The sequence below is a fragment of the Trachymyrmex septentrionalis genome, unplaced genomic scaffold, assembly GCF_001594115.1.
Source record: "Trachymyrmex septentrionalis isolate Tsep2-gDNA-1 unplaced genomic scaffold, Tsep1.0 scaffold78, whole genome shotgun sequence".
In the NCBI taxonomy this organism is placed as follows: Eukaryota; Metazoa; Arthropoda; class Insecta; order Hymenoptera; family Formicidae; genus Trachymyrmex; species Trachymyrmex septentrionalis.
In genome coordinates, this window is record NW_017305967.1 from 630,902 (window position 1) to 656,317 (window position 25,416).

Below are 25,416 nucleotides of genomic sequence, written 5' to 3' on the forward strand. Positions count from 1 at the left end.
ATATATATACATTTATATATTTACATAATTATTATTTTATATATATATATATATGTATGTATGTATGTATATATGTATAATTATTTTACATATATATAATATAAGGGTTAAAATAAACCAATAAACCCTTCTAAAGCTTGTAAAAAAAAGTGTCCAAATCTATATTTTTTACATAATTTTCATTTGTTTATAAAAGATTATTGATTTATCATGAAATTGCAAGTAGTAATGTAGATAATCTCACAATAAGTTCAAATATTCAAAAAACAACGTGATTAGAGAGATATGATTCAGTTTATGATGATACAGTATGTATTTGCAAAAAATATCTATTAAATGAATCATTATAAGATCGGTCTTTTAATATAGCACGTTCTCACAGAATTCCATAACTTATATATCATTTATTACAACAACAAAACTCAAAAAGCAAAATTTTCCAAAAAATAAATTTCAATGTTTTAAATTATAAAAAATTGTAATATTAATTTTTAAATGCAAATTTGTTGCAAGAAATAATTATAGAGGAATCAGATTACTATCAGGATTATATTGATGAAGAATGTTAAAATAATTACTGATTATATAGGAATAAAAATATGTAATTTTAAATGTTTTTTTCTTTTTTCTATATTTTTCTACTCATCTTCCGCAAGCAATTAAAAAATAACAATTTTTTAATTATGATAATTGTTTAATTATGTAACAAATAAGCGTTATGTGGTTTTATAATTCCGTATAATATGGATTTGAAACATAAATCTTAGAAAAAATCCTAGTATGAATTTTAATTATAATATAAATAATTACTGTTTAAATATATTTGTAAATGCCGCAAATTATGTCTTTCAAAACGCTTACCACCAGTTTTTCAAAAAAGTTACGGCAATTTGATATTATTCACTGAAGCTGTTTATAAAATTATAAAATTAACAGAACAATTATTTAATTACAATTAATAAATAACAATTAATTAATTACAATGAAGATTTTTTACTGAATCTCAGTTTCAACGGTGCAATCAACAACGTATGTATATTTATGTTAGACTAAGCACTTTGAAATTAAGTTGACAGAGAAATTGTGCAACAAAGAGATAAGCTATTGTTACTTTTGTCTTGTCCTCCGAGACAATTAATTTTATAATGTATATATCATTTTAAATAATTTAATGTATGTACATACGGTATTATTTTATAATAGAATAATAATAATAATTAAATTTCAAGGCTAATGAGAATCAGCGCGGAAGGAGTTGCGCACAGTTATTGATAAGTAAAAAGGATACACGAAACCACACGGACGTATTGTAATCCAAAAATTTTTCCAAAGCTTCTGAATTATGTTGAGTGCTCCATTCGAGAATCCACTACAGTTGTGGAAATCTGAGAGTGACTCATTCAGGACGGACCGCTTAATGTTTTTGACCGAATTAAACGGAATATAATTGTTATATTGCTGAGGATGATTACAAAGCGAGTCGAAATGTTTAAGATTTTGAAATAAAGAAGACATTAATATTATGAAGGAGTAATATTTACTTATCAATAATTGCGCAACTCCTTCCGCGCTGACTCTCATTAGCCTTGAAACTTATTTATTATTATTATTTTAAATATTGAGTCTGATTTAATCATTATATTTATTATAACAGAATATTTCATAATAGAGAATTTATATACATTATAAATTATAAAAAGAAAGAATAAATTTTAATTATTAAATCATATATATTATATTATTTGTTTGATTAGATTCCATAAAAAACTGTTTTTTTTTTAGCGCTGAATATAATTTCGATACTATATATAGTATAAGTTTATACATAAAATAGATAGAATAAATATTAAATTAATAAATATGTAATTAAAATTTAATGTATAACTTTGTATAAATAAAAATGAAATAATAGTAAAAAAAGAATAGACAATTGTTTAGAAATAAAATTAACTTTTGTAATTAATATTATATGTATTTTTATATTATATTACATTTTACATTATAATATAATATTACATTATATTTAATAAATTCCAATACATAAATACATAAAAATATTATTGATTGTTGAAAATGAATCTTTGCACTTCTAAAATAAGCATATATATAATCAAATAACGAAAAAAGATATCAATTAAAAGAAAATGCAATGTAACTAAAAAATGTTAATCAATTATTCTATTGAAAAATTTAGTTTAAAATTTTTGACAAAACTGTCACTAGACATACAATGTTATTAAACAAGAATATCTCCCACATAAATTTTTGTAAGATCTTTTATTTGATCTGTATAAAGCTCAATTAATTTTTAAATTTGTATCTAAAACAATTTTTAATTTTGTGCACTTTTTCTATCACGGCGGATGCTCATAGTATTTCATTAGAGGCTACGGTCCACTTGATGCTACAAATGTTCAAAACATTTTTTTATTGGTCAGTTAATAAAATTCTTTTTTCCGATTGATCAATCGAAAGTTTCGAAGCATTTGTAGCGTCAAATGCCGCACCCAGAGTAGTTCATATGACACGTTTCCTAACCTAACATTCAACTTTAACGAAAACAAAGTATCAGTCGATGGCACAACATACCCAAATCTTAACTTTAACTAATAATATTTCGTTTCGTAGAGCAGTGCATAAATTTCAATTGTCAGATTCGTTTGCTTCACAAAAAATGTATCGATTGGTATAAACGTGTTTTTATCAATGTCTGTGATTGATGACAAACATAAATTAATATAAATAGCATAATTTCTTCTCTTAATAACAGAACATAAGCTTAATTTTTTATAGTTCAGTACACTAGTGTGTACACTTTTTATATTTTAAGAAATAGGTATTTGAAATTTGTGACAGAAGCACAAAGGAAAATCTGGTAGTACAGTGAAGCAAGAAAAATAAACCTATTGATGTGGCAATTTAGAATACGCATTTTAGTAAATTATATCAAATTACAGTCTCAAAACTATTTGCCATCTGATTGAAACATTGCGATTTTGTAGAATTATTTCGTAAACAGCAATATGCAAGGGACAGTAATTTGACATATCTGATTAATGCAGACTGTCAATTTTACAATAGCCATAATAGTTCGATTATTGCAGTAGATATTTACTATAATTATTCAGCATTTAGCTGAGATTATCCTAAAATTATATAAATCTCAAGATGCAATTAGAAAAGGGACTGTCATCAAAGTATGCATATATTACATATGTGATTGCAGCCTATTGGTAAGTTTCAAAGTGATATAAAGTTGCTCGCATATTGTTTTATCGATTATTAATATAAATATATTTTTACAAGTTATATATATAAACTTCTGTTAAAATATACAAGAACATAATAACTGTATAATTATCTTTAAAATTAAATTATAAACAATTTCTCAGTTAAAGGTTTTTTAAATACTTTTTAATTATTTTCAGGATAGTATCAATTTTAACTGTATTCGTGAATAAAGCACTCCTGTCCAGTGATGCTGTGAATCTGAATGCTCCTTTATTTGTAACTTGGTTTCAATGTATAGTGAGTGTAGCTATCTGTATTACTTTACGCATAATATCCCAATGGTTTCCAGACTGCATTGAAATCGCAAATGGTAGTCCGTTTAAAAAAGATACTTTGAAAAAGGTATACAACTTGTTTTAAGAATATTATTGTACGGTAGTAATGTTAAGCCCGAGACACAATTGAAAAGCACGGAAATAGAAATAGGGATTAACAGATTTCAATCTATCAGAAACCATGCATATCACTTTCATATATGGTGAATAACTTGAGATCTATTATTCTCTCTTCCTATTTCCTATGCTTCTCAATTGCGTCTTGAGCTTTATTTTCATTACAAATAACTAGAAATGGATTATTTAATTTTGAGAAAAATCTTTGTGAAAGATTTTTTTTACACTTCAAATTGAGAAACATTTAATAAATTTAATAAAAAACGTAAACTGTGAATTAGAATATTTGAAAGATTGTAGCTTTAAAGATTGTAATTTTTTTCTAGTTTTTACATTTTTATGAGATTATATAAAATGTTTATATATATTTAAAATTTTTATAGGTATTGCCGTTATCAATTTTGTTTACTGCAATGATAGCAACTAATAACTTATGCTTAAAATACGTTGGGGTTGCATTTTACTACGTGGGTCGTTCGCTAACGACGGTATTTAATGTCGTATTTACTTATATTTTACTCGGTGAGAATCCTACACATACCGGCTAAACTAAATGCTAAAAAATATAAATTAACGGAAAAACTAATTAGCGAAAGTTGCAGGACAAACGACATCTTTCAAATGCATAGCATGCTGCGCAGTAATTATTATTGGGTTCTGGTTAGGGGTAGATCAGGAGCATGTAGCAGGTTCTCTATCTATTCTCGGGACACTTTTCGGCGTGCTTGGATCATTGTCGTTATCTTTGTATTCTATCCGTATGAAACAGACGCTCCCGATCGTAAATCAAGACATCTGGCTACTCTCGTATTATAACAATGTGTATAGCATTATTATCTTCATCCCGTTAATGATAATTAGCGGGGAACATACCACTGTATATAATTACGAGAAGCTTGGACATCCTCTTTTCTGGGGTGCCATGACAATCGGTGGTGTATTCGGCTTTGCCATTGGATATTTCACTGCCCTTCAGATAAAAGTTACGTCTCCTTTAACACATAATGTTAGCGGTACCGCAAAAGCATGCGCTCAAACGGTTTTAGCGACTTATTGGTTTAATGAAAAGAAATCGTTTCTCTGGTGGATAAGCAATATCGTTGTCCTTACTGCCAGTGCATTTTATGCGAGGATTAGGCAACTAGAGTTGAATAAAGAGTATAGAATCGAGACACGGCAATTTAAAGTGTAACAACGGTATTAAAATATAACAATTTTATTCAAATTTTTATATTTAAAGTGTTATTGTATGCAAATGTGTATATAGTTTTTTTTTAAATATTTTAAGAAAATATAGAGCAATGGAAGAGTATGCATAGAGTTATTCTTTACATATACATGCAAATTGCCGCAAAAGTTTAGTCAACGATTTTGCAATATATGTATATGTATATATGTATGTATGTATGTATAAATATCTCTGCGTGTACATATCAATGTATGTAAAAGTATTATAATGTCAAAGGTTTTAAATATTAAGTATATGATATTTATAGATATCAATAAGTTTTCTACAGTATAAAAAAACTTCCATTGAGCGTTCACAACGTTCATAAATATATATATATCTGACATTATTTCCTAATATCACAGCATTATATATCTCCAAAATTCTTAAAGATTGTCGATTTCCTTTTGTTTTTTAAATGCTTCTAACAAGACGTATTTGACTTAAAATCGTGATGCAATTCCATTTCCACGACTATCTGAGTGGCTCGATAACGAATCTTTCCTTTTAACAATTGCATTCACACTTCTTATTGACGAGATATCGTCATGAGATAATGACGACATTATGGAATCTAGTTGAGCTTGCAATGCAGCCTCCATCGAATGTCTTTGATTATTTTCAATCACCATGCCGTCGGTTGCAAAATAGTACCTATAAAAATGAATAAATTAATATATTGTCAATATATTATATTTTTTATCTATTTATTTAAGATTAAATTTATTATGTACCTGGGATATTCTATCGCAGCAGAAACATTTAGCGCACGTACGATAAGATTGTAGAGAATTTGGCCGTTAAGAAAAACATCGTTTGAACCTAACACTCCACGTAATCCGCATAACTTTTCATTATGATGAAAAATAATAGGGATGAACATGGACAAGTCATCGTTATCAATATTGTCTAAGAAAAAGGGAAGTCCATCCATTCTGTTTCCACGACCAAAAGGTGAACTTAGACCACTGTATCATTTATAATATGTTAATGCAAGTGACAGTCATTATCTAATAGATGTATAATATAATAAGTATAATTGATTCTTGTTACTAACGTTAAAATGCTAACATAAGTGTCTTGCCAATCCATTGCCATAATTCCAGTGTATGTTTCTCTTTTTTCTTCTAAAATTATGATTATGAAATCAATAGAAAATTATGTGCAGATCTGATAAAAGTTAACAACAGAATTATGTGTTTACACGTAAAATATAATAATCTACATCTATATGTATGCAATGTAAATACTATGCAAATTATGTTTCATATGAACGATCTGTAGATCCATGTTCTTTGTCGTTGCATTGTACTGCATTAAAATTTCTATCTCGCTCTTATATATTTTTTATTTATCAATATTAAAGTCAAATATACTAACTTAAAAATCTAATTATTTTCTTAAAACTTAATTCCTTTTTTCTATATTGTAGTATTAAATTTATAATAATTTACATATTTTACATTACTTATCGTTTACATGAAAAAATTATAAATTTAACACAAACAATATATAAATATTCCATGTAAACATAAGCTTAAAATATGCAGCATAACTCCTTTTAAGAAAAATGGTATGTGTTTTACCATATTGCAAAGATTGAGAAGATTGCAAAGATATGCTCATCAACGTTTGAGCAACAAGAGCTTGAGATTCTATAGCAGACGCATTTTCTGCCAAAATTGGAAGATTTTCCAATGCTTCGATCACCTCTTGCATAAAAGACGCGTGTGCAGGATAATAAATTGTGTGATGCTGTAATGTCGAGCTTTCTGCCATCGTTACAGTGGGTTCATAATTTGCCAACTCTTGCAGCAATTTGTCATTAAGAGTAGTATTTTGTAGAATTTTATAATTCTCAGTACTATTATATAACGCTAAAAAAAAAATGCTAAATATTAATAATTTGATATATATAGATATAGTTCGATAAAATCAAAACGAGACTGTATAGAAGTTTATCAACAACTGACAAAGTTGCAAACACAGATTATACCTTTTGCACCATAATGTGCTACAATGTCCAACATCTTTGTAAGTTCCTGCAATTGCAATCTATCGCCTGGATTTAAAGGGCCAGTGGAAAATATTTCATAATCTGTATTTTTTGATACTTCATCTGCAAGATCCTTAGATATAACGAATCCTTCTCGAGCTAGCTCGACGATAGGTTCTACGACATTGCGCCATGGCAAATTGCCAAATGTTCTTTGAGCAAACTCTAATCCTTTTAATACAGCTGGTAAACGTATTCCAACTTCAGCAAAGAAACCTATTGCATTAAGTAATATATGACTTTCCTATTATTTTACGTACATATTAAATCAATGAACAAAATTATATTTACCTGTGGTTGTATTACTGGCAAAATCAATGACAATTGGATGAGTGTAATTTTTGTAATTATATATCATTATATATCCACCTCTAGAAACAAAATTAAGATTAAAAAGAATAATAATCAAAATTAGTTAGTTAATGTCTTACCCGCCAAAACCAGTTTTATGAGGTGCTACTACAGCCATGCAAATAGTAGCTGCTACTGCAGCATCGACCGCATTGCCTAATCTTGTTAATATCTTTGTACCAATTTGAGAACAATTGGAATAATCTGTGGCAACTGCTCCATGAATGTTATGAAGACTACTCTAAAACGAGACAATTCAAATGTTAAAATATTTTACTACTGCTTGTTGTCTTTTTTTATTTTTAATATTCACCTGTGGTATACTTTCTGTGTAAAGAATTTGCAACAAGAGCATAGTAGTAATAGCAAAAGTCAATGCGATAAAGCAGACAACAATGACTTTCAATCCATTGCCGCAGAGTCTGTATTTGTAACTTCTCTCCTTTGTCAAAGGACATTCTTCTGTAAGACCTGCAAATACATTAAACTAGTATTCTTCCTTCTTATCATATTCACACACACGCACACGCGCACACACACACACACACACACACACACAAACACACACGTTTAAAATGCTATTCTAAAAATTATTTAATTTATGATGACCAATTAAGTATTAATTAAATTAGCAATATTTGTACTATTTTGTTTAAATAGAATAACTTTTTATTATTTGATACATGTAATAAATTAAGAATCACAAATCATAACTGGAAGATTAAAATTGATAACCACAAATCTTAAAGTTAGAAATGTTTTAACTAATAATTATATCGGTTGAATTAATCGTTGATCAAGTAGTACGAACGTAAGGAATGAGAAATATTTAGGCCAATGCAAAACGGATGACATTTACACTTACGTGTATTATAACTCATTTTCCTCTGTTTGTTGCTTTGTGGAATAACCTTATATGATATCACAGTAATTAATTTCTCTTAATGAAAATATATTGAGAAAATTGCAATAACGTCAATAATAAAAATTAATACACCAAACACATAAAGAAACAAACTAAAAAGAATACTGATGGGGAAAGAAAACTGGGTCTTCTGTCCTTTTTTCGAAAGTTTGATATATTCTACCGCCACCTATATAAATACGAGGAACTAAATAATAACATGGCAACGTAGAGTGGGATTTACAAAAGTTGATTATTTCACAAGACGTAAACCATGTGCGAAACTTTATATGAAGGCGGTATTCCTAGTCAGTTCTTACTTTAAGACCGTCTTAAGTAATATCTTAAGATGCTACTGGACAGTATTCATAGCTCGTTCTTATTTCAAGACTGTCTTAAGCGATACTTAAGATGCCAATATAATCTTCTGAATTGGTTTGTCTCATCTTAAGAGTATACTTAAGACAATCTTAAATATAAAAACCAACTATAAATACTGGCCTCTCATATCAATTCATGACATCTTAAGATTATATGTAAGACAGTTTTAAATATAAAATCCAATTAATATTAGTTTAAGGACATTTCCTTGAACTTTTCTTTATGAATCCATATTAAAAATACATCCTAGAAAATCGGTAGAATCATCCTCCCAACAATTAATATATTTTTCTTTACATCTTACATGCGAGGTACTAAAATTACACCTAGTCAATTCTGTTAAATTAGATACGTTTGGTTTTATGTTGTAATAATTCTCTAGAAATTCCAGAACAGATGATTTATTTTGTAAACTATTAAATAACACTCGATCTTTCCTCGGCAAGATCTTTTCCAACATAAATACCAGATGATGATGGAAACATTGAAATTCAGTTGACATGGTCGATGTAATATCCAGCCAATCTTGAATGCAAACGAATGGAGTGACGGGATATCCCGAAAATAACGCCGGATTAGTTAAAATACCCTTAGCAGACATTACTCCCTCACATCTGGATTCTTTGAATAAAAACTCTGCACTTTCTAAGCTTTTCACATCACCGTTTGCTATGAGGGGCAACTGTACATGATCTCTGAGAAGTTTAAGGTTATCCAAATCGATCGGTTCATTACGCATCTCAGGCGTCCTTGCGTGAATTGTTAGGAACGAGGCATCAGCCTTTTCCAAAGTTTGGCACAATGTTATCGTCTTACGTATATCTTTCAACAGTCGTATTTTTGCAGAAACAGTGAATGGTTTTGGAATACGATTTCTAACTTGATATACCAAATCCTTAACAAGCTCTGGTTTTTTCAATAAATCAGCCCCATAACCTTCTTGCATGGCCCAACGCTGTGGGCAGCCACAGTTTAGGTCTACACCATTGCAATATCTGTTAATTAAAAGAATACAAAAATATGTAAGAAAGACAAGAACCATATCATCAAAATCACAGATGTATATAAACTAATTTATAATAAACTTACGGTGCAACCATCACTGAAGCACCAACAAAATCGTTTACAGTCTTAGCTGCAAATTGAACAATCAGTGGCTCATCTCCTTTGTACGTAGTAAATTCATTATCCCTAGCTTTTGAAGATTGCACAAATGAGTCTGCTAAAATCATGGGTGTAAAGCATATATCACATCCATATCGTCTCACAAGTGTTCTGAACTGTAGCCTAATAAAAAGCAAGAAGTTAATATAACACAAGTGCAACTTAAAAGTTTTTAAATGTTGTTTTCTACTTACTTGCTGTATCTGACCATCGGGGCACATATTTTTATCATTCTTGGCTCTTTTAATGTTACCATTACGTCGGTAGTCATAATGGTAATATTTTCAGTAACCACTTAGATTAACAAATAACAGATTTATGCAATTAAATGTAAGGACAAGATAAGAACACAGTTTTCAGTAAAAGTTAAGAGTATCCCAGTCATCACAAAGTGTGACTAAAATATACTTAATCAATGTATTTTAATGTAAAATAAAGATTTGACAAAAAAAAAGCGTCGCTCTGCACCATGAATTGAGATATATTAATCATTAAGATTAAAGTTTGATTATTCAGGTTCTCTCTCTCTCGGAAATCTGTCACAGCCACAAATACAGTGGTATACCATGCCAGCTTTTGTCTTGTTACCGTCGAAATCGCTCGAACACTACCGCCAGTACATCCATTTTTAATTTGAGAACTACGTAACCATATACATTTTCTGACACTATCGATAAAATTATATAGTCAAAAGTAGTTGTGATTCATCTCTGTACTAAATCCTCAGGGGATCGATTCTGTTTATCTTCAAATAAGGTAAAAATTACAAAAGTGAGCAAATTTACTAGGTGTTGACCAATGAAATTATCAGTATTCTAGTAAATTCACTCACTTTTGTCATTTTCATCTCGTTTCAAGATACAGAATCGATTCCCTGTATCAACACGGGATCGATTGTGGATTTTGAAAAGAGGTCTAGTGACTTTATTGACGCCGCTGCCGTTGGGTACCATGCTGCATTTGCCATTATTGCTGCATATTGCATTATTGCCCATGTCGCCATCGGCGGTTGGACTTTACTAGTAATTGTTATATTTTGTTTGGTTTTAATTTCCGCAAAGAAATTACAAAAAAAGGTCGCGAATAACTTGGACTACATTCCAAAATCGTACATTTTGCAATTTAAATATGAGTAATATTTTCGGTCTTGAAGACGGTAAGTACTGAGGCAATAGAATTAAATTAAGGTTATGGGACACAAATCTTGTTGACTTTCTCATGTAGGAGCAATACAACTTTGAGATCTGTTTGCGTCGCTTGTATTTTTTGTATTAGAATCTTTACTTTCTATTTTCAATACAAACTTGAACATATATATTTATTTTGTTTAAATTAAAAATTTTGGAGAATTTTCATGCGGACAAATCTATTTTATATAATTACTATTTTTTACTTTCCATCTTACGATATTCCCGATATCTTAAATTACTTTTAAATTACTTTTATTTAAAATACAGTATTTGTAATACAAGTGTATTTTGTATTTTTTATTTTAGTGGAGCACGTGAAAGTACTTTGTATTTAAAATCGAAAGATTGAAAGTTTTTTGTATTTTATAATAATATGATTGATTGTCAATCTCTAGTATTTGAAATATAAAATACAAAATACTTTTACATGCTTCTACAAAATACCAAATATTTTTATGTGTGCTGCTGAAATACAAAATACAAAATACAATTGTTTTACAAATATTGTTTTTTAAATAAAAGTATATTTCAAATATGTATCCAATTCTGACAAGTACAAGAAAAATAATACAGGAATCTGAAATTTATTCTACAATATTTTTTGTTTCCTGTTTCTTGCTTTTTACATCTTGTCTTTTTGCTTCTTATCCAGTTTTTTGTTTTATGTTATTATCGCCCTAGATAAAAGTTAATGAACTTTGAAAGAAACAAGAAATATATAACAAGAAATACAATTGTCGATAAAATTATTGCAAAAGAAAAAAAACAAAAGGCAAGAAATAAAAAGCAAGAAACAGGAAAGAAAGAGCACATTGTAGAATAGGCTTAAGACACCAATTAATAGAATGGTCAGCAGATTACATAGAGTACATTCATTATGACTAGAGTCTGACCGAAACCACATTTGGACCTTCAACTAAAACCAAAGCTAAATATTCAGTTGTCATTCAATTTCGATTGAAAACAAAATTGAAATCAGAACTTAGATAAATCTTATTAGAAGAGAGACAGAGAGAGAGAGAGAGAGAGAGAGAGAGAGAAGCTAACGGAGTCACATTTTTTCGACCAGAGTCAAAATCGACATTTTTACAAAAGATAAATAACGACATTTTTAGATTAATTTTACAAAGATCGTACAACTTTCAAAAATCGTGATAAATTTTTGTACTCTTTAAAAAACAAGATTTTATATTAAAATATCATTATAATAATATAATAATATTATATCCTCAACTTTTAAAGAAATCAAATCACAGTTATTATTAGAATCATATCGAAGTTTGTACTCAAATTGTCTTGAACAGTTATTTTTCAACGCTCACCGAGGCGTTGTACAGTTTCCATTAATCCACTGAAATTTTCTCTTAATTTTGACCGAAACTGAAGCTCTAATTGTGTACCGAAACTGAAGCTCTAATTGTGTACCGAAACTGACGCTCTAATTGTGTACTGAAACTGACCAAAACTGAAATTTTGGTTGGACTCTAATTATGACTGCTCGCTCAACTTTTGTACCTATTTGATCTATATTTCTAGATCTACACAATTTATTACTTTACTAAAAAGAAAAATGTATAAATAGTTTTTTTACCTATTCTAGATCAATATGATGAGGAAGATAAAGAAGAAATCTCGTCAAAACTTTGGCAAGAAGCCTGCTGGATCCTCATCAACGCATACTTTGATGAAAAAGGACTTGTACGACAACAACTGGATAGCTTCGATGAATTTATTGAAATGTCCGTTCAGCGTATTGTGGAGGATTCACCACAGATTGAACTACAGGCGGAGGCGCAGCACACCACAGGCGAGATAGAAAAGCCTGTGAAGCATTTGTTGAAATTTGAGCAGATTTACCTATCGAAGCCAACTCATTGGGAAAAAGATGGTGCACCATCTCCTATGATGCCCAATGAAGCTAGATTGAGAAATTTAACATATTCCGCGCCATTGTACGTAGATATCACTAAGACGATCGAGAAGGATGGTGAAGACCCAGTTGAGACGCAACATCAAAAAACATTTATAGGCAAAATTCCGATTATGTTGAGATCAAAGTATTGTTTACTCGCCGGCTTATCCGATCGTGATTTGACGGAATTGAACGAATGCCCGTTGGATCCCGGCGGATATTTTATTATTAATGGTTCAGAGAAAGTCCTTATAGCTCAGGAAAAAATGGCGACGAACACCGTCTACGTATTCAGTATGAAAGACGGTAAGTATGCTTACAAGGCGGAAATACGCTCATGCTTGGAACACAGCTCCCGTCCAACTTCGACTCTATGGATCAATATGATGGCCAAGAGTGGTGCCAGTATTAAAAAATCTGCTATAGGCCAACGCATCATCGCTATTATTCCTTACATCAAGCAGGAAATTCCCATAATGGTGGTTTTTCGAGCACTCGGATTTGTGGCCGATCGCGATATCCTCGAACATATTATTTATGATTTCGACGACCCTGAGATGATGGAAATGGTGAAGCCATCCTTAGATGAAGCTTTCGTCATACAGGAACAGAATGTCGCTTTGAATTTTATCGGTACTAGAGGTGCCAAGCCAGGAGTAACAAAGGAGAAGCGAATTAAATACGCCCGAGAGATCTTACAAAAGGAAATGCTGCCTCACGTTGGCATAAGCGATTTCTGTGAAACCAAGAAAGCATATTTCCTCGGCTATATGGTCCATAGATTATTGTCGGCATCTCTAGGACGAAGGGAATTGGACGACCGCGATCATTACGGTAATAAGAGATTGGACTTGGCCGGGCCTCTGTTGGCATTTTTGTTCCGAGGTTTGTTCAAGAACCTAATGAAGGAGGTACGTCTGTACGCACAGAAGTTCATAGATCGAGGGAAGGACTTTAATCTCGAGTTGGCCATCAAGACAAAAATTATAACGGACGGTCTGAGATACTCGCTTGCCACTGGTAATTGGGGCGACCAGAAGAAGGCGCATCAGGCGAGAGCAGGTGTGTCACAGGTATTGAATAGGTTGACTTTCGCTTCGACACTGTCGCATCTAAGACGAGTGAATTCGCCTATTGGAAGAGATGGTAAACTTGCCAAACCACGTCAATTGCACAACACGTTATGGGGTATGCTCTGCCCCGCGGAGACTCCTGAGGGTGCTGCTGTAGGATTAGTAAAAAATCTAGCCCTGATGGCGTATATAAGCGTTGGATCGCAGCCATCTCCTATTCTGGAATTCTTGGAGGAATGGTCCATGGAGAATCTAGAAGAGATAGCACCGAGCGCAATCGCCGATGCTACAAAGATATTCGTGAACGGATGTTGGGTCGGCATCCACCGAGATCCGGATCAATTGATGGCCACTTTACGCAAATTGAGAAGGCAGATGGATATTATCGTGTCGGAAGTATCGATGGTTCGCGACATTAGAGACCGTGAGATAAGAATATACACGGACGCTGGTAGAATCAGTAGACCTTTGCTCATAGTGGAAGGTCAAAATTTATTACTGCAGACAAGACATATTAACATGTTGAAGGAAAGAGATTACAACAATGACGGGTAAGCGCTCGATCTGCTTTTGAGTCGTCCGTAAGAAAATTTATAACGCAAGGTGTCTGTTTAATTGTAAGAAATCTGATATATGCAGAGCAATAGTTTTTAAAGTGAGTACGATAATTGAGTATTTTTTCTGTATGATATATTGCATTGCAGACACATCTTGGCAGCAAAATCATAATTAGAAAAAAATACAATATAAATGTAAAATCAAAATATTACAATATATACTAAGTACAACATATTTTTAAAAAATTATTCAAGTTATTCTGTCTCAAGTATTGATTGATAATCTAAGTCGTCTGTTCTTATAAATATGACAATCGATTTGTATAATGTTACAGGTGGCAAGAATTGGTAGGTAGCGGAGTAGTGGAATATATAGATACCCTGGAGGAAGAAACTGTTATGATAGCTATGTCACCCGATGATCTCAGACAAGAGAAAGAGTACGCATATTGTACGACGTACACGCACTGCGAGATTCATCCAGCGATGATTTTGGGTGTGTGCGCTTCCATTATACCATTCCCCGATCATAATCAGAGTCCTAGGAACACTTATCAGGTATTAGCAGCATATTTTAGTCGCTGCATTTTCTTTGAAAAACGTTTGTTTTTTTACGAGATACAGTACATAGAGACTGTTATTTTTCAGAGCGCTATGGGTAAACAAGCTATGGGTGTATACATTACAAACTTTCACGTGCGCATGGACACTTTGGCTCATGTACTGTATTATCCTCATAAACCATTGGTTACAACAAGATCTATGGAATATCTTAGATTTCGCGAATTACCAGCTGGCATTAACAGCATTGTTGCAATCCTGTGTTACACGGGATATAATCAAGAAGACAGCGTTATCCTGAATGCGAGTGCAGTTGAGAGGGGTTTCTTCAGATCGGTGTTTTATCGTTCTTATAAAGAATCCGAGTCGAAGAAAATTGGCGACCAGGAGGAACAATTCGAGAAACCCTCGCGCTTAACTTGTTCAGGAATGCGCAACGCTATATATGACAAATTGGACGATGACGGGATCATTGCGCCTGGAATTCGAGTATCTGGTGATGATGTAATCATAGGAAAAACGATAACTTTACCAGAAACGGATGACGAAGTAAAATGTCCTTTAATTATTTTTCAACAAATAGACTTTATTAATGGAAGAAAAAGATAACAATAGCAATATTTTAATTCTTTTTGTTTATCTTTTAGCTGGACAGTACAACAAAACGTTTTACGAAACGTGACGCGTCGACTTTCTTGCGAAACAGCGAGACCGGTATTGTTGATCAGGTGATGTTGACGTTGAATAGCGAAGGATATAAATTCTGCAAGATCCGAGTGCGCAGTGTACGTATTCCGCAAATCGGCGACAAATTTGCGTCACGTCACGGACAAAAGGGTACATGCGGAATTCAGTACAGACAAGAAGACATGCCTTTCTCTTCCGAAGGTCTTACACCCGACATTATTATCAATCCTCACGCTATCCCTTCTCGTATGACTATTGGTCACTTGATTGAATGCATTCAAGGAAAAGTTTCTGCCAATAAAGGTAATACGGTAATTTACTGAAGTTTAAAAACAAAGTATGCTTACAAATTTGATGCATTTTTAGGAGAGATTGGTGACGCTACTCCGTTTAACGACGCTGTGAATGTGCAAAAGATTTCCACGCTTTTGCAAGAATATGGTTATCATTTGCGAGGAAATGAAGTTATGTATAACGGACATACAGGTCGTAAAATCAACGCGCAAGTCTTTTTAGGACCGACGTATTATCAACGTTTGAAGCATATGGTAGACGACAAGATCCATAGTAGAGCAAGAGGACCTGTGCAAATTTTAGTTAGACAACCTATGGAGGGACGAGCGAGGTAATTGTTATTCTTGTTACTTTAAATTAATTTGTCACACTATTTCATATATATATATATACACATTCATACATACATATTATACATGCACATACACAGGGTATCCCAAAATTCGTGACTCAAAATACTATAGCAAAAAAGTTCTCGGAAAATTAAGTAAAAATATTATTTGTAAATTTTTGTTTTAAGCAATAATCTTTGAAATAACAATGGTTTAAATTTGGCCAATTACAGACTACGTTTAAATGACCACATGTTCATGAGTTGCGCGTGTGGTAGTGTTAGTGAGTACTGATAAACGCTCACTAATACACAGGTGATGTGACAGTGAATGGGCCCATTTGACCACATTGCAATTGGCCACTTACAGCACTCGTATAACAGAAAAACTTTAGATACTGGTCGCTGTGAGTGGTTGTGTGGTCAATCGTGGTAAAACGGGACGCTTCCACGGAAAGAAAGGGTGACCTAAACGTAGTCTGCAATTGGCCATATTTAAACCATTATACAGAATATTCCATTTTAAAAGCTCCACTCAAATATTTTAGAAATACTGCATTAAATCGAAAAATATTTCAGACAAAAATTTTGTGACTTTGAGGGAGACATAGATAACCATTAGTTTAACTCTGGATGTCAAGGTTATTTAGAATTTTTTAAACAAATCCCTCTATTTTTTAGTACATATTCTCGTAGTTTATCTCGAGAACTTTTCAAAATACTATAATAAAATATTTTTTTCATTAAGTACTTTTGATAAAAAATTTTCCATCTTTTATACTTCCGACAATATTCGGTTCGAAAGAGAAATACTGTTTTTTTTTTCCAAAAGAGTTTCACCCGTTAAATATGAGTTAGCATATAAACAAATACGTATCTCTTATATTTTTGTGTTTAATAACATATTTCAAGAAGAATCTAATTGGTTCCAGTTGTGACATGCTCTCGTAAGTTAAATTTTCGAGGCTGTTAACTTTAATTTAACTTAAAAAAAGTTAACTTACCCAATCCTGACACACACACACACACACACCCACACACATATATATATACATGCTTGTATATTTATTTAGGGATGGTGGACTTCGTTTTGGAGAGATGGAACGAGATTGCCAAATTTCTCACGGCGCAGCACAATTTCTACGAGAACGTTTGTTTGAAGTATCGGATCCATATAGAATTCACATATGTAATTTCTGTGGTTTAATTGCTATAGCAAATTTGCGGAATAATACTTTCGAATGCAAAGGTTGTAAAAACAAGACACAAATTGCACAAATTAGACTGCCGTATGCGGCAAAGTTACTTTTCCAGGAACTAATGGCAATGAATATTGCACCTAGACTCATGACACTTTGAATTTTCTGTAAATAATTTATTTTATGTAAAATATATATTGTCGAGTTATCATTGTATATATATAATTGCATACAGTGTTGTTATACAATGAAACGTGAGACAAATCGGTAAACAACTTTTCATAAATTACTGCCTCAGCAGATATTTATTATTATTATTAAAATAGTAAACTTTGTATGTATCTTTATAATATGTTAAACTTCATAATATTTGATGTTTATCAGTTTTTTGTGATAATAAAGTAAATTGATTTTTATTCTACTAATCTCACAAAAGTTGACTTATTCATTAATTTGTATGTAATGAGTGAACTTTTTATAAGAACAATATGTGACTTTTATGTAAAAAAAATATTCATCTAAATGAATCTTAGATATTATTCTCTTAACAATTGTATTAAAATTGGTACAAATAAGAATTATTTCATAAGAACAGTTCAAAATAATGCCCATTGTTTTGATATTAATTGTTAGGATTTCTTACAAGACACACATCTAAAACACAGAATCGTGCTCTGCAAAGAGGACAGGTACATTTGGAGGACAGCCACGTTTCTGGTGCATTCTCGTCTTGTCTCGAAGCAAACCTGTTCAATAATAATAATAATTAAAAATATTATCTGAATACATAACTTAACTTAAAAATAATCTAGAATAATAACAGTAAAAAGTACCAACCATTTCGCCATACATTCTATACACCACATTGGACGGCAATAACACGTCGTGCAATCGTCAAGATTTCTAGTATCGGCATTGCTGCATAATCTATTCAATTTTACATTCGACAACGCTTGCATACATCCAATACATTGATTTAATTCCTATATAAATTAATAATTGAAGGCATACAGAACAGATTAGAGAAAAAAACAAAATAATTGTTGATAATAGGTGATGACAGTATGTTACTTGATACCTCGGCAGTATCGTAGAATGGATTTTTATTGACCTCTTCTTTAAAAGTATCGATAAATCTATCAAGCAAAGTTCTATGGAACGTTATATTGTGCAGTATAGCAATCGGCCGTGAAACTTTATCCTGCAAATCCTTGAAATCCAACGCATTTAATCTTATGTCAAACTCCTGTGCCATAGCTCGCATAGGTTTCACCTAGAAAACGATACATGGATCACTCATTCAGTACAACAACTGGAAGTGATTTATGAATTATTGTTATACCTGTATATTGATAAACTGAACTTGATCTCTCGTTGTCGGCGACATAAAATGGACGTCGCTTTTATTCACGACTAAAGTCGCATCACTTTGATGCGCCACTTGCAATTTATAAGGCGTGATTTTAATGATCCAATTGTCCGTCGCTACGACACGAGTTACGCTATTTGTGACAATAACAATTTTATCTATTCTAAAATAAAATTTTATTTTAGTATAAATACTAAGTGTACTTACAACATGTTTGCGTGTGATTTAAATTCCTAAGTATAAGCTAGCTATTTGAATGAACCTTCGATATTCTGTATTAATATCCGAGGCAACAGCTGTCCATGGTGTATTATTATTACTATACACAGATAGATTTTGTGCTATCGGATGTGTAGCCCAATTATGTGCAGACCATTCAAGAACCTTATTCAGGATGTAAAGTGGAGCAATGGTGACACAAAGAACAATCAATGGCGCAAGGTAATTTCCATCGATTAACAATAGTTTTCCAGGATCTATATGGTTGAAGAAAAACAGTCCTAGAACATAGCCTGTACGAAAAAATCGTATGCTGTAAATGTTTGTAAAAGTGATGAAAGCAGATGACTGGATATAATTAGAGAAAAACGTGTCTATTACCTAGAGGCAGTGCAGAGTGTAGAAGTAACGTGGCTACACTCCTCCTGATGTGATACTGTATAAAAAATTCATTTTCACTACCAAGCCAATTCGCAAAAACATCTTTAACGGTTAATCCCGCTGAGACGAATTCTGTAGGTGGATAGATGATACATCCGGACATCAGAAAATAAAATAAAGTGTAAAAGAGTAGAGCTGACATTTTTTCATTTAAAAAGAGAGATTCCCGTTTGTCTGCAGCGTAATAGAAATAGCGATCTAGAATAATTTCGTAAGTTACTTTAGTTCACTCAGCTGTTTCTTGTCAAAATATAATAATGTTGTGATAGATAACATTCAGTATAACTGTAGATTTCTTCTTATAGCATATCTGTATATCAGAAAACTGGTACAGATCACGAAACCCGAGATCTAACCTAAGTCGCAATGCAATTTCAACCTTGTTGTTGACAATGGATGTATCTGTTTACTTATTGAACTTTATCAGCAATCACAGATCCATCAAGAGTCATATAGGTTAAACGAGTTACACCGAACTTATTTTTTAAGAATTGCGTTTAGCAGATTCAACTGTTGAGTGATTCAACTATTGGATGATCTAGAAGAATACTCCAATAGCAGCATACGCTCACGGATCCGCTTCACAACAGTTGAGTCTGCTGAACGCAATCATTGGCTACGTTCAGCGGACTCAACAGTCGAGTGAGCGTTCGCTGTTATTGTATTGTCTTTTAGATCATCCAATCAGCCAATTTTAGAGCTGTGTTCCAAAATTTACTAGTACTGAAAATCTATAGTGGACGTGACGTAAACTTTGGAACACAGCCTAGATCCGAAAGAATACATCAATTGGTTGAGAAAACTGATCAATGGAGAGCTCAGTGGTATTTATAGTTGGGTCTTATATTTAAGACCGTCTTAAGTACAGTCCTAAGATTTCATGAACCAATCAGAGAGCTGCATTAGTATCTTAAGACATTACAGATGGTCTTAAAATAAGAACGGAATATCGCCCAGTGATTCTTTAATATGACTGGTTCTTGCCTTTAATTGTTTATGACATTTGTTTAATACAAAAGCTTTGCAATCTGTACTTATATAATTCGAATAGCACACTTATTCGAGAGATGTTCTGGAGGACGTTCTTAGAGGATATAGGGATATCCTCTGAATGTTCTTTGGAACATCCCTTGGAGATCTGTACTATTAGGGAAAATTCGAGATTACAAATTAGTAAATTACATGTGAAGAAATAATGTTGAATTCTTGGAATTAGACTTAGGGTGGGTCGAGTTGCTACTACAAATGATTCGAAGCATTTGATTAACCAATTGAAAGAAAGAATTTTACTATAATTGACCAATCAAAAAATACTTTGAAGCATTCGTAGAGGCAACTTGACCGCTTCCGTAAACATCTAATTAAAACGCTATCGTTCTATGAATATTTATGTATATACGTACATTTTTTTTATGTATTCTGAATGAAGACGTGTCGATGTGTTGTATCTTAATGATTCCATCAGAGTTCACACAGGTTTCACATTAAAATCTTAATCTTTCTCTCATTTAAAAGCCTAAAAACTGACTGTTTTTTTAAACTGGATAGAGCGAATAAAACTAATATATATAATTGATTAAGATAAAACTTTTTATTTGTTTTAATAAGAAGTTTTGTTTTATAAATTTCAGAAATAAAATGACAACTCCACTCTACCTTTTTATTTTTTTGATCCACTTTTCTGCGTAAGAATAATATCATAGAAAATTCACGACATCTCGACAGTCCTATAATTAAAATATTTTAATATTTTTAACCAATAATTTACATCGGTATATGAAGTTACTAAAGTAATATTTGGGTCAAAATATTGAAATTTAATAAAATAATAGTAAAACAAAAATCATGTTTTCATTTTCAGAATTTTTTAACACTATTTATAAAAAAAAAGCAGTCAAAGTATTGAAACAAATTGTGGTTCGTAAACTGGATAGAAGTATTCATAATAATTATGCAAAATTTCGATCGCAAAGCTGTTTTTTCAGGAAAGTTTTCCGCGATCTTATAAACATGATTTGGGGAAAACGGCTTTAAAGTTTTAAATTAATTTTCTAATATGACATATACAACAATTATATAAGTATTATGCATGCGTAAAACGGCTATTACGAAGTAAATAAAGCTAAAGTTTATTTCGGTTCCTTCAACTAATCCTAAGAATCCTAACACAATTATAGATTACAAACCGGTTTCATGAAATGAGCGCAATACTCGGCTGTTAGCTACTTAGGGTATATCCACACAAACTTGTATAGCCGCTTAAACGTATGCATAAAGAAAATTATCCAATCACATTTTACATGCATCTTTCTTCTAGGAGAAATTTATACGGCTATGCAAGTTGTGTATAGCCTTATTCGATTTTCGCGCAACGTCTCAGAAAATGTCCATTACCTGAAAAACATTTTTTTTTTCAAAATCTATAGAACTTAATTCTGTATGTATGTAGTTTAAAAAATATAAATTTAAAACTTCGATTTTATACTCTCTTAATGAATGGAAAAATTCTTTAAGCAAGTCAAGCTAATTTTTTTAAATGTAAGCCAGCGCATTTCACTATTATACTATACTAGTACATACCTCACTACGTACGTCTGATTTTAATCATTTTATTATAACAAATTATTGTTATGTTACTCAAAATAACATGTCGTATAGTAATATAAACTTTTCTTTTAATTAATAACAGTTACTTACTGTTAGATTTACATTCTTAAGTTAAAGAACATTATAATACATACAAAATGATGAAATGCTAAAAAAATTTACTTGCCTCTGTTTGAATCAGATATTTCTCTTTTTTTTTATTATAATACTTGTTTAATTTAATAGAATTTAGGGAAAAGTACCTATATTATAAAAGGCTGTGTTCAGATTCCCATTTGAGTGCCGGTATCACTTCAATCTTCTTGTTTACCGGACATTAAACAAGAATCAACATGACACCCAAGAGCATCCAAGTGGGAATCCGAACACGGTCAAAGATATATTTTGTAATAAACTTTTTCATTGTTTTTTCACTATAAATACATAAACGGAACGTAATGCCAACTTGCTTCTTATGCTAATGAGCCTCTCCCATGATATGTCGTATATGAATGCGCATATATTAGACTTTTGCCTATTAACATTAATTATATAAAAATTTGAACAAATAGATGAAATTATAAATGTCATGTTAAACGTATCAATATTATGTATGTATTGACATACCGATTTATCATTTATTCGAACTTACCCATACAGCACAGAATTTGCAGCAATATCGCTGCAAAATCTGCAATGTTGCTACAACTTTATATTACAGAAGTAGCTTCTTCTTTTTATTTACGTGTTATTACCTGAACTATTCTAAATTGTATCATCGATCAAAATTACACATACTCTAAAAACGATCCTACATAAGGTGGTTTTAAAAATATATATTTAAAAATACCTGAAATGTTATAAGACAATCGAGTGAAGGTAAAAATTTTTGATAATTCCTCAAGATATCTTCAAAATTTTAAGATAATTTTCAAATGTCCATCATGAAGTTCTCTGAACAAAACCTAGGACCTCGATTCACCGAGTATCGGCCCATTATTCGGTCGAGAGGCGTTCAAAAGCGAAACATACAGAAGAGGCGTGAGCAGCAACGCGGTGCCTTCAAAAGCGAGGAAATTCAGTGAAAGAGTCACTTGTCCAGTGACAGTGCTTTTGAGGTCAGTAGACCGCTTAGGTATAACTTGTGTGCGCGCGCGCGGCGGGTCTCGCCGTAAACCTTAAATCACTATTTATGACCATCCCAGCGTATATCTTTTTGTATAGAGATGCTTGTTGCAGTGGCGTAGGCTTTTTCTCTTTAACATAGAGCAAATATCGCCGATCTCGTCGCCACCTGAGTGCGCATCGTGCGATGATGATGATAAACGACGTCGTCTACGGGACTGCAAAACTATCCCGATGAGTCTTCCCTTCCAGATCCCAGAAGTGCTGGAAGGAGGTTTTAAAGGAGATTTTGTTTTTCGCACGAGATATAAATTGGCAGTCTTGAGACATTCCTGATGGATTTTCAAAAGATGATTTGAAGATAACACATGTTGCTCCGAATGATGTACGCGATCTCGAGATTCTCTCTGCTTCAGTATTACCTAAGTTGGCACCCAGACTACGTCATTGGCAGGGTCCCCGTGACACAGATCAGCGGCGGCAACTATAACGGTACCCACCGGTGTGACCTACTCAACGAAGTCTCGCTCTCTCGATCCTTCCTCCTTCGTCCTCTCTTCATTTCATGTCTTTCCCGTGGACTCTCCTTTCGTCCAGGGCCGAATATTCAGCTGGGCCTGAGTACAAAGCACTATTCGGTAGTCATACACCGGAAAGATACACGGAGCTCGAAGGGCAATTCTGCAATCGCAAATTTTTTAATTTTTGATCGAGAAAAGATCCTTTGTGTCTCTTTCATAAAAAATATAAAAAAAAAGCCGAAGTTAGTATACCTGTAGAGAGATTGCATTGTCAGCATAACAACGAAAATTAATTCCTTTTTAGATCGCAATTATTTAAGTGAAACCTCTCATTTTCGGGTCGCTTCTGCAAAATTAAAAGTCTTCGTCCAAACGATCGCAATCGCATTCTGTACAACTGGAAATCTAATGAAGAGCCAGGACTTAGGTGAGGTGAGACAGTTAGCCGCCACTGCCGCATGTATAGCATCTTCTCTCCCGTACAGGCTGGCGGGCTACACTTTTTCTTCCACATGAAGAGCATCGCCACGGGTCGCCTCGTCGCATGGGCGGACGATCGACCGGGCCGCGGCTGATTACGGGCAGTAATGAAAGCGGCCTGCTTGCACGAGGTAGGCAGGTGTACGCCGCCGTCTGTCATGTAGCCTTCCCTCTGACGTTTCTATCGCATGTCTTCTGCCGCATCTTCGCGTTCAGGTCATCAATGAGGCCGATAGCCGCTGCTGCTGCTGTTGTTGTTCTCTATCTGAGTGACTACGCGTGAGTGCGGGGCACGCTAGTAGTTTGAACGTTTAATTAGTTGTCACGAATTAAACGCGGGTCCAGCCACTGGACCAGCGAGTCAAGATCTCCGCGAGTTATGAAAGCAATTGTGCCTTTCGTTCTTCAGGTGAGTGGTGAATGAATGGTGAAGATATCCCAGGTGGCATAGAAAGTTTAAAAAGAATTAAAAAAGAATTCAGTTGTTATGTCATGTTCAGTTGTTAATTTAGAAGTCATTTTTAGACACAAAAAGAATTCTTTTTCTGAACAATTCTGAAAGGAATTCTTTTTGCATCTGAAAATGAACTCGAAATTGATGACATACGACTGAATTCTTTTTGTGCTACCTGGGATCCTTATTTCCCGAATGCGAACGAACAGGACGTCGTACAATTTCTTCATAAGAAATAAATAAATTGAAAGAGAAAACAAATACATATTTGATTTAGAAATTATTATATTTAATTTTTGAGAATCGAGAAAATTTGGTTTTGGAAATAAAAGTATTTCAAATACATGCCCAGCCCTGTATATCATAATCCGGAACCGATTTGATTTTCTTTGAAATATTCTATTAATGAAAGTCAAACAGATTCATGGAAGAAATATAGTTTTACAAAAATATTAATAGAGTGAGGATATTTCAAGAATTTAAATTTTTGAAAAACTAAATAATTAGTTATAAATTGTAAAAAAATAAAAGTTCTGTCTAAAATATTTTTGTATGCAATCTTATCATTTCAATAATATTGATTAGAATTTAATAGAAACGTTTAATTTATAGCTTTAAGAGATTGTTTTATTCTTTGAATTTCCTTTTAA

General features: G+C 32.5%; 5 protein-coding genes across 6 annotated transcripts in view; 3 read left to right on the plus strand and 2 right to left on the minus strand.

Annotated features, from left to right (window-relative positions):
- The first annotated feature begins 2,393 nt into the window (after window positions 1-2,393).
- On the plus strand, window positions 2,394-4,937 carry LOC108754198 (GDP-fucose transporter 1). Its single transcript, XM_018496340.1, has 4 exons — window positions 2,394-3,233; window positions 3,429-3,633; window positions 4,067-4,205; window positions 4,286-4,937. The coding sequence occupies exons 1-4, from the start codon at window positions 3,169-3,171 to the stop codon at window positions 4,873-4,875; spliced, it is 999 nt and encodes a 332-aa protein (XP_018351842.1). The 5' UTR covers window positions 2,394-3,168; the 3' UTR covers window positions 4,876-4,937.
- Window positions 4,938-5,329: 392 nt separating this feature from the next.
- On the minus strand, window positions 5,330-10,175 carry LOC108754211 (gamma-glutamyltransferase 7). The gene is made up of 11 exons (XM_018496360.1): window positions 9,962-10,175; window positions 9,693-9,890; window positions 9,062-9,598; window positions 7,632-7,740; window positions 7,399-7,559; window positions 7,259-7,338; window positions 6,908-7,183; window positions 6,498-6,788; window positions 5,969-6,038; window positions 5,646-5,879; window positions 5,330-5,565 (listed from the first exon to the last, which is right to left on the minus strand). The coding sequence occupies exons 1-11, from the start codon at window positions 10,036-10,038 to the stop codon at window positions 5,355-5,357; spliced, it is 2,244 nt and encodes a 747-aa protein (XP_018351862.1). The 5' UTR covers window positions 10,039-10,175; the 3' UTR covers window positions 5,330-5,354.
- Window positions 10,176-10,809: 634 nt separating this feature from the next.
- On the plus strand, window positions 10,810-17,838 carry LOC108754256 (DNA-directed RNA polymerase II subunit RPB2). Its single transcript, XM_018496449.1, has 7 exons — window positions 10,810-10,923; window positions 12,558-14,493; window positions 14,835-15,057; window positions 15,148-15,609; window positions 15,708-16,050; window positions 16,114-16,372; window positions 17,446-17,838. The coding sequence occupies exons 1-7, from the start codon at window positions 10,896-10,898 to the stop codon at window positions 17,729-17,731; spliced, it is 3,537 nt and encodes a 1,178-aa protein (XP_018351951.1). The 5' UTR covers window positions 10,810-10,895; the 3' UTR covers window positions 17,732-17,838.
- A 282-nt stretch (window positions 17,839-18,120) lies between these two features.
- On the minus strand, window positions 18,121-20,126 carry LOC108754264 (E3 ubiquitin-protein ligase TM129). 2 transcript variants are annotated; one of them, XM_018496463.1, is made up of 7 exons: window positions 19,957-20,126; window positions 19,541-19,798; window positions 19,203-19,452; window positions 18,914-19,103; window positions 18,650-18,844; window positions 18,409-18,554; window positions 18,121-18,317 (listed from the first exon to the last, which is right to left on the minus strand). In XM_018496463.1, the coding sequence occupies exons 2-7, from the start codon at window positions 19,740-19,742 to the stop codon at window positions 18,194-18,196; spliced, it is 1,107 nt and encodes a 368-aa protein (XP_018351965.1). In that variant the 5' UTR covers window positions 19,743-19,798; window positions 19,957-20,126; the 3' UTR covers window positions 18,121-18,193. The 2 variants fall into 2 exon arrangements, with proteins under 2 accessions (XP_018351965.1, XP_018351964.1); XM_018496462.1 differs by having other exon boundaries at window positions 19,875-20,126.
- A 4,309-nt stretch (window positions 20,127-24,435) lies between these two features.
- The window catches only part of LOC108754263, a 4,856-nt gene continuing 3,875 nt past the window's right edge, over window positions 24,436-25,416 (plus strand). The window contains exon 1 of the mRNA XM_018496461.1: window positions 24,436-24,721. Coding sequence (XP_018351963.1) covers window positions 24,692-24,721 — 30 coding nt within the window. The 5' untranslated portion in view covers window positions 24,436-24,691. The remainder of the gene's footprint in view (window positions 24,722-25,416) is intronic.

Excerpts from the sequence above, each read along its gene's own strand:
- LOC108754256 (XM_018496449.1), top strand. The coding sequence starts at position 10,896 with ATGAGTAATATTTTCGGTCTTGAAGACG. Across the intron at positions 14,494-14,834 it reads AGAGATTACAACAATGACGG|GTGGCAAGAATTGGTAGGTA; the intron begins GTAAGCGCTCGA and ends ATAATGTTACAG. Across the intron at positions 15,610-15,707 it reads TACCAGAAACGGATGACGAA|CTGGACAGTACAACAAAACG; the intron begins GTAAAATGTCCT and ends TTTATCTTTTAG.
- LOC108754211 (XM_018496360.1), bottom strand. The coding sequence starts at position 10,038 with ATGACTACCGACGTAATGGTAACATTAAAAGAGCCAAGAATGATAAAA. Across the intron at positions 9,599-9,692 it reads GCTTCAGTGATGGTTGCACC|ATATTGCAATGGTGTAGACC; the intron begins GTAAGTTTATTA and ends TTTAATTAACAG. Across the intron at positions 5,880-5,968 it reads ACTTATGTTAGCATTTTAAC|TGGTCTAAGTTCACCTTTTG; the intron begins GTTAGTAACAAG and ends TAAATGATACAG.
- LOC108754198 (XM_018496340.1), top strand. The coding sequence starts at position 3,169 with ATGCAATTAGAAAAGGGACTGTCATCAAAGTATGCATATATTACATAT. Across the intron at positions 3,234-3,428 it reads TATGTGATTGCAGCCTATTG|GATAGTATCAATTTTAACTG; the intron begins GTAAGTTTCAAA and ends AATTATTTTCAG. Across the intron at positions 4,206-4,285 it reads ATTTACTTATATTTTACTCG|GACAAACGACATCTTTCAAA; the intron begins GTGAGAATCCTA and ends CGAAAGTTGCAG.
- LOC108754264 (XM_018496463.1), bottom strand. The coding sequence starts at position 19,742 with ATGTCAGCTCTACTCTTTTACACTTTATTTTATTTTCTGATGTCCGGA. Across the intron at positions 19,453-19,540 it reads ACACTCTGCACTGCCTCTAG|GCTATGTTCTAGGACTGTTT; the intron begins GTAATAGACACG and ends TTTTTCGTACAG. Across the intron at positions 18,318-18,408 it reads ATAGAATGTATGGCGAAATG|GTTTGCTTCGAGACAAGACG; the intron begins GTTGGTACTTTT and ends ATTATTGAACAG.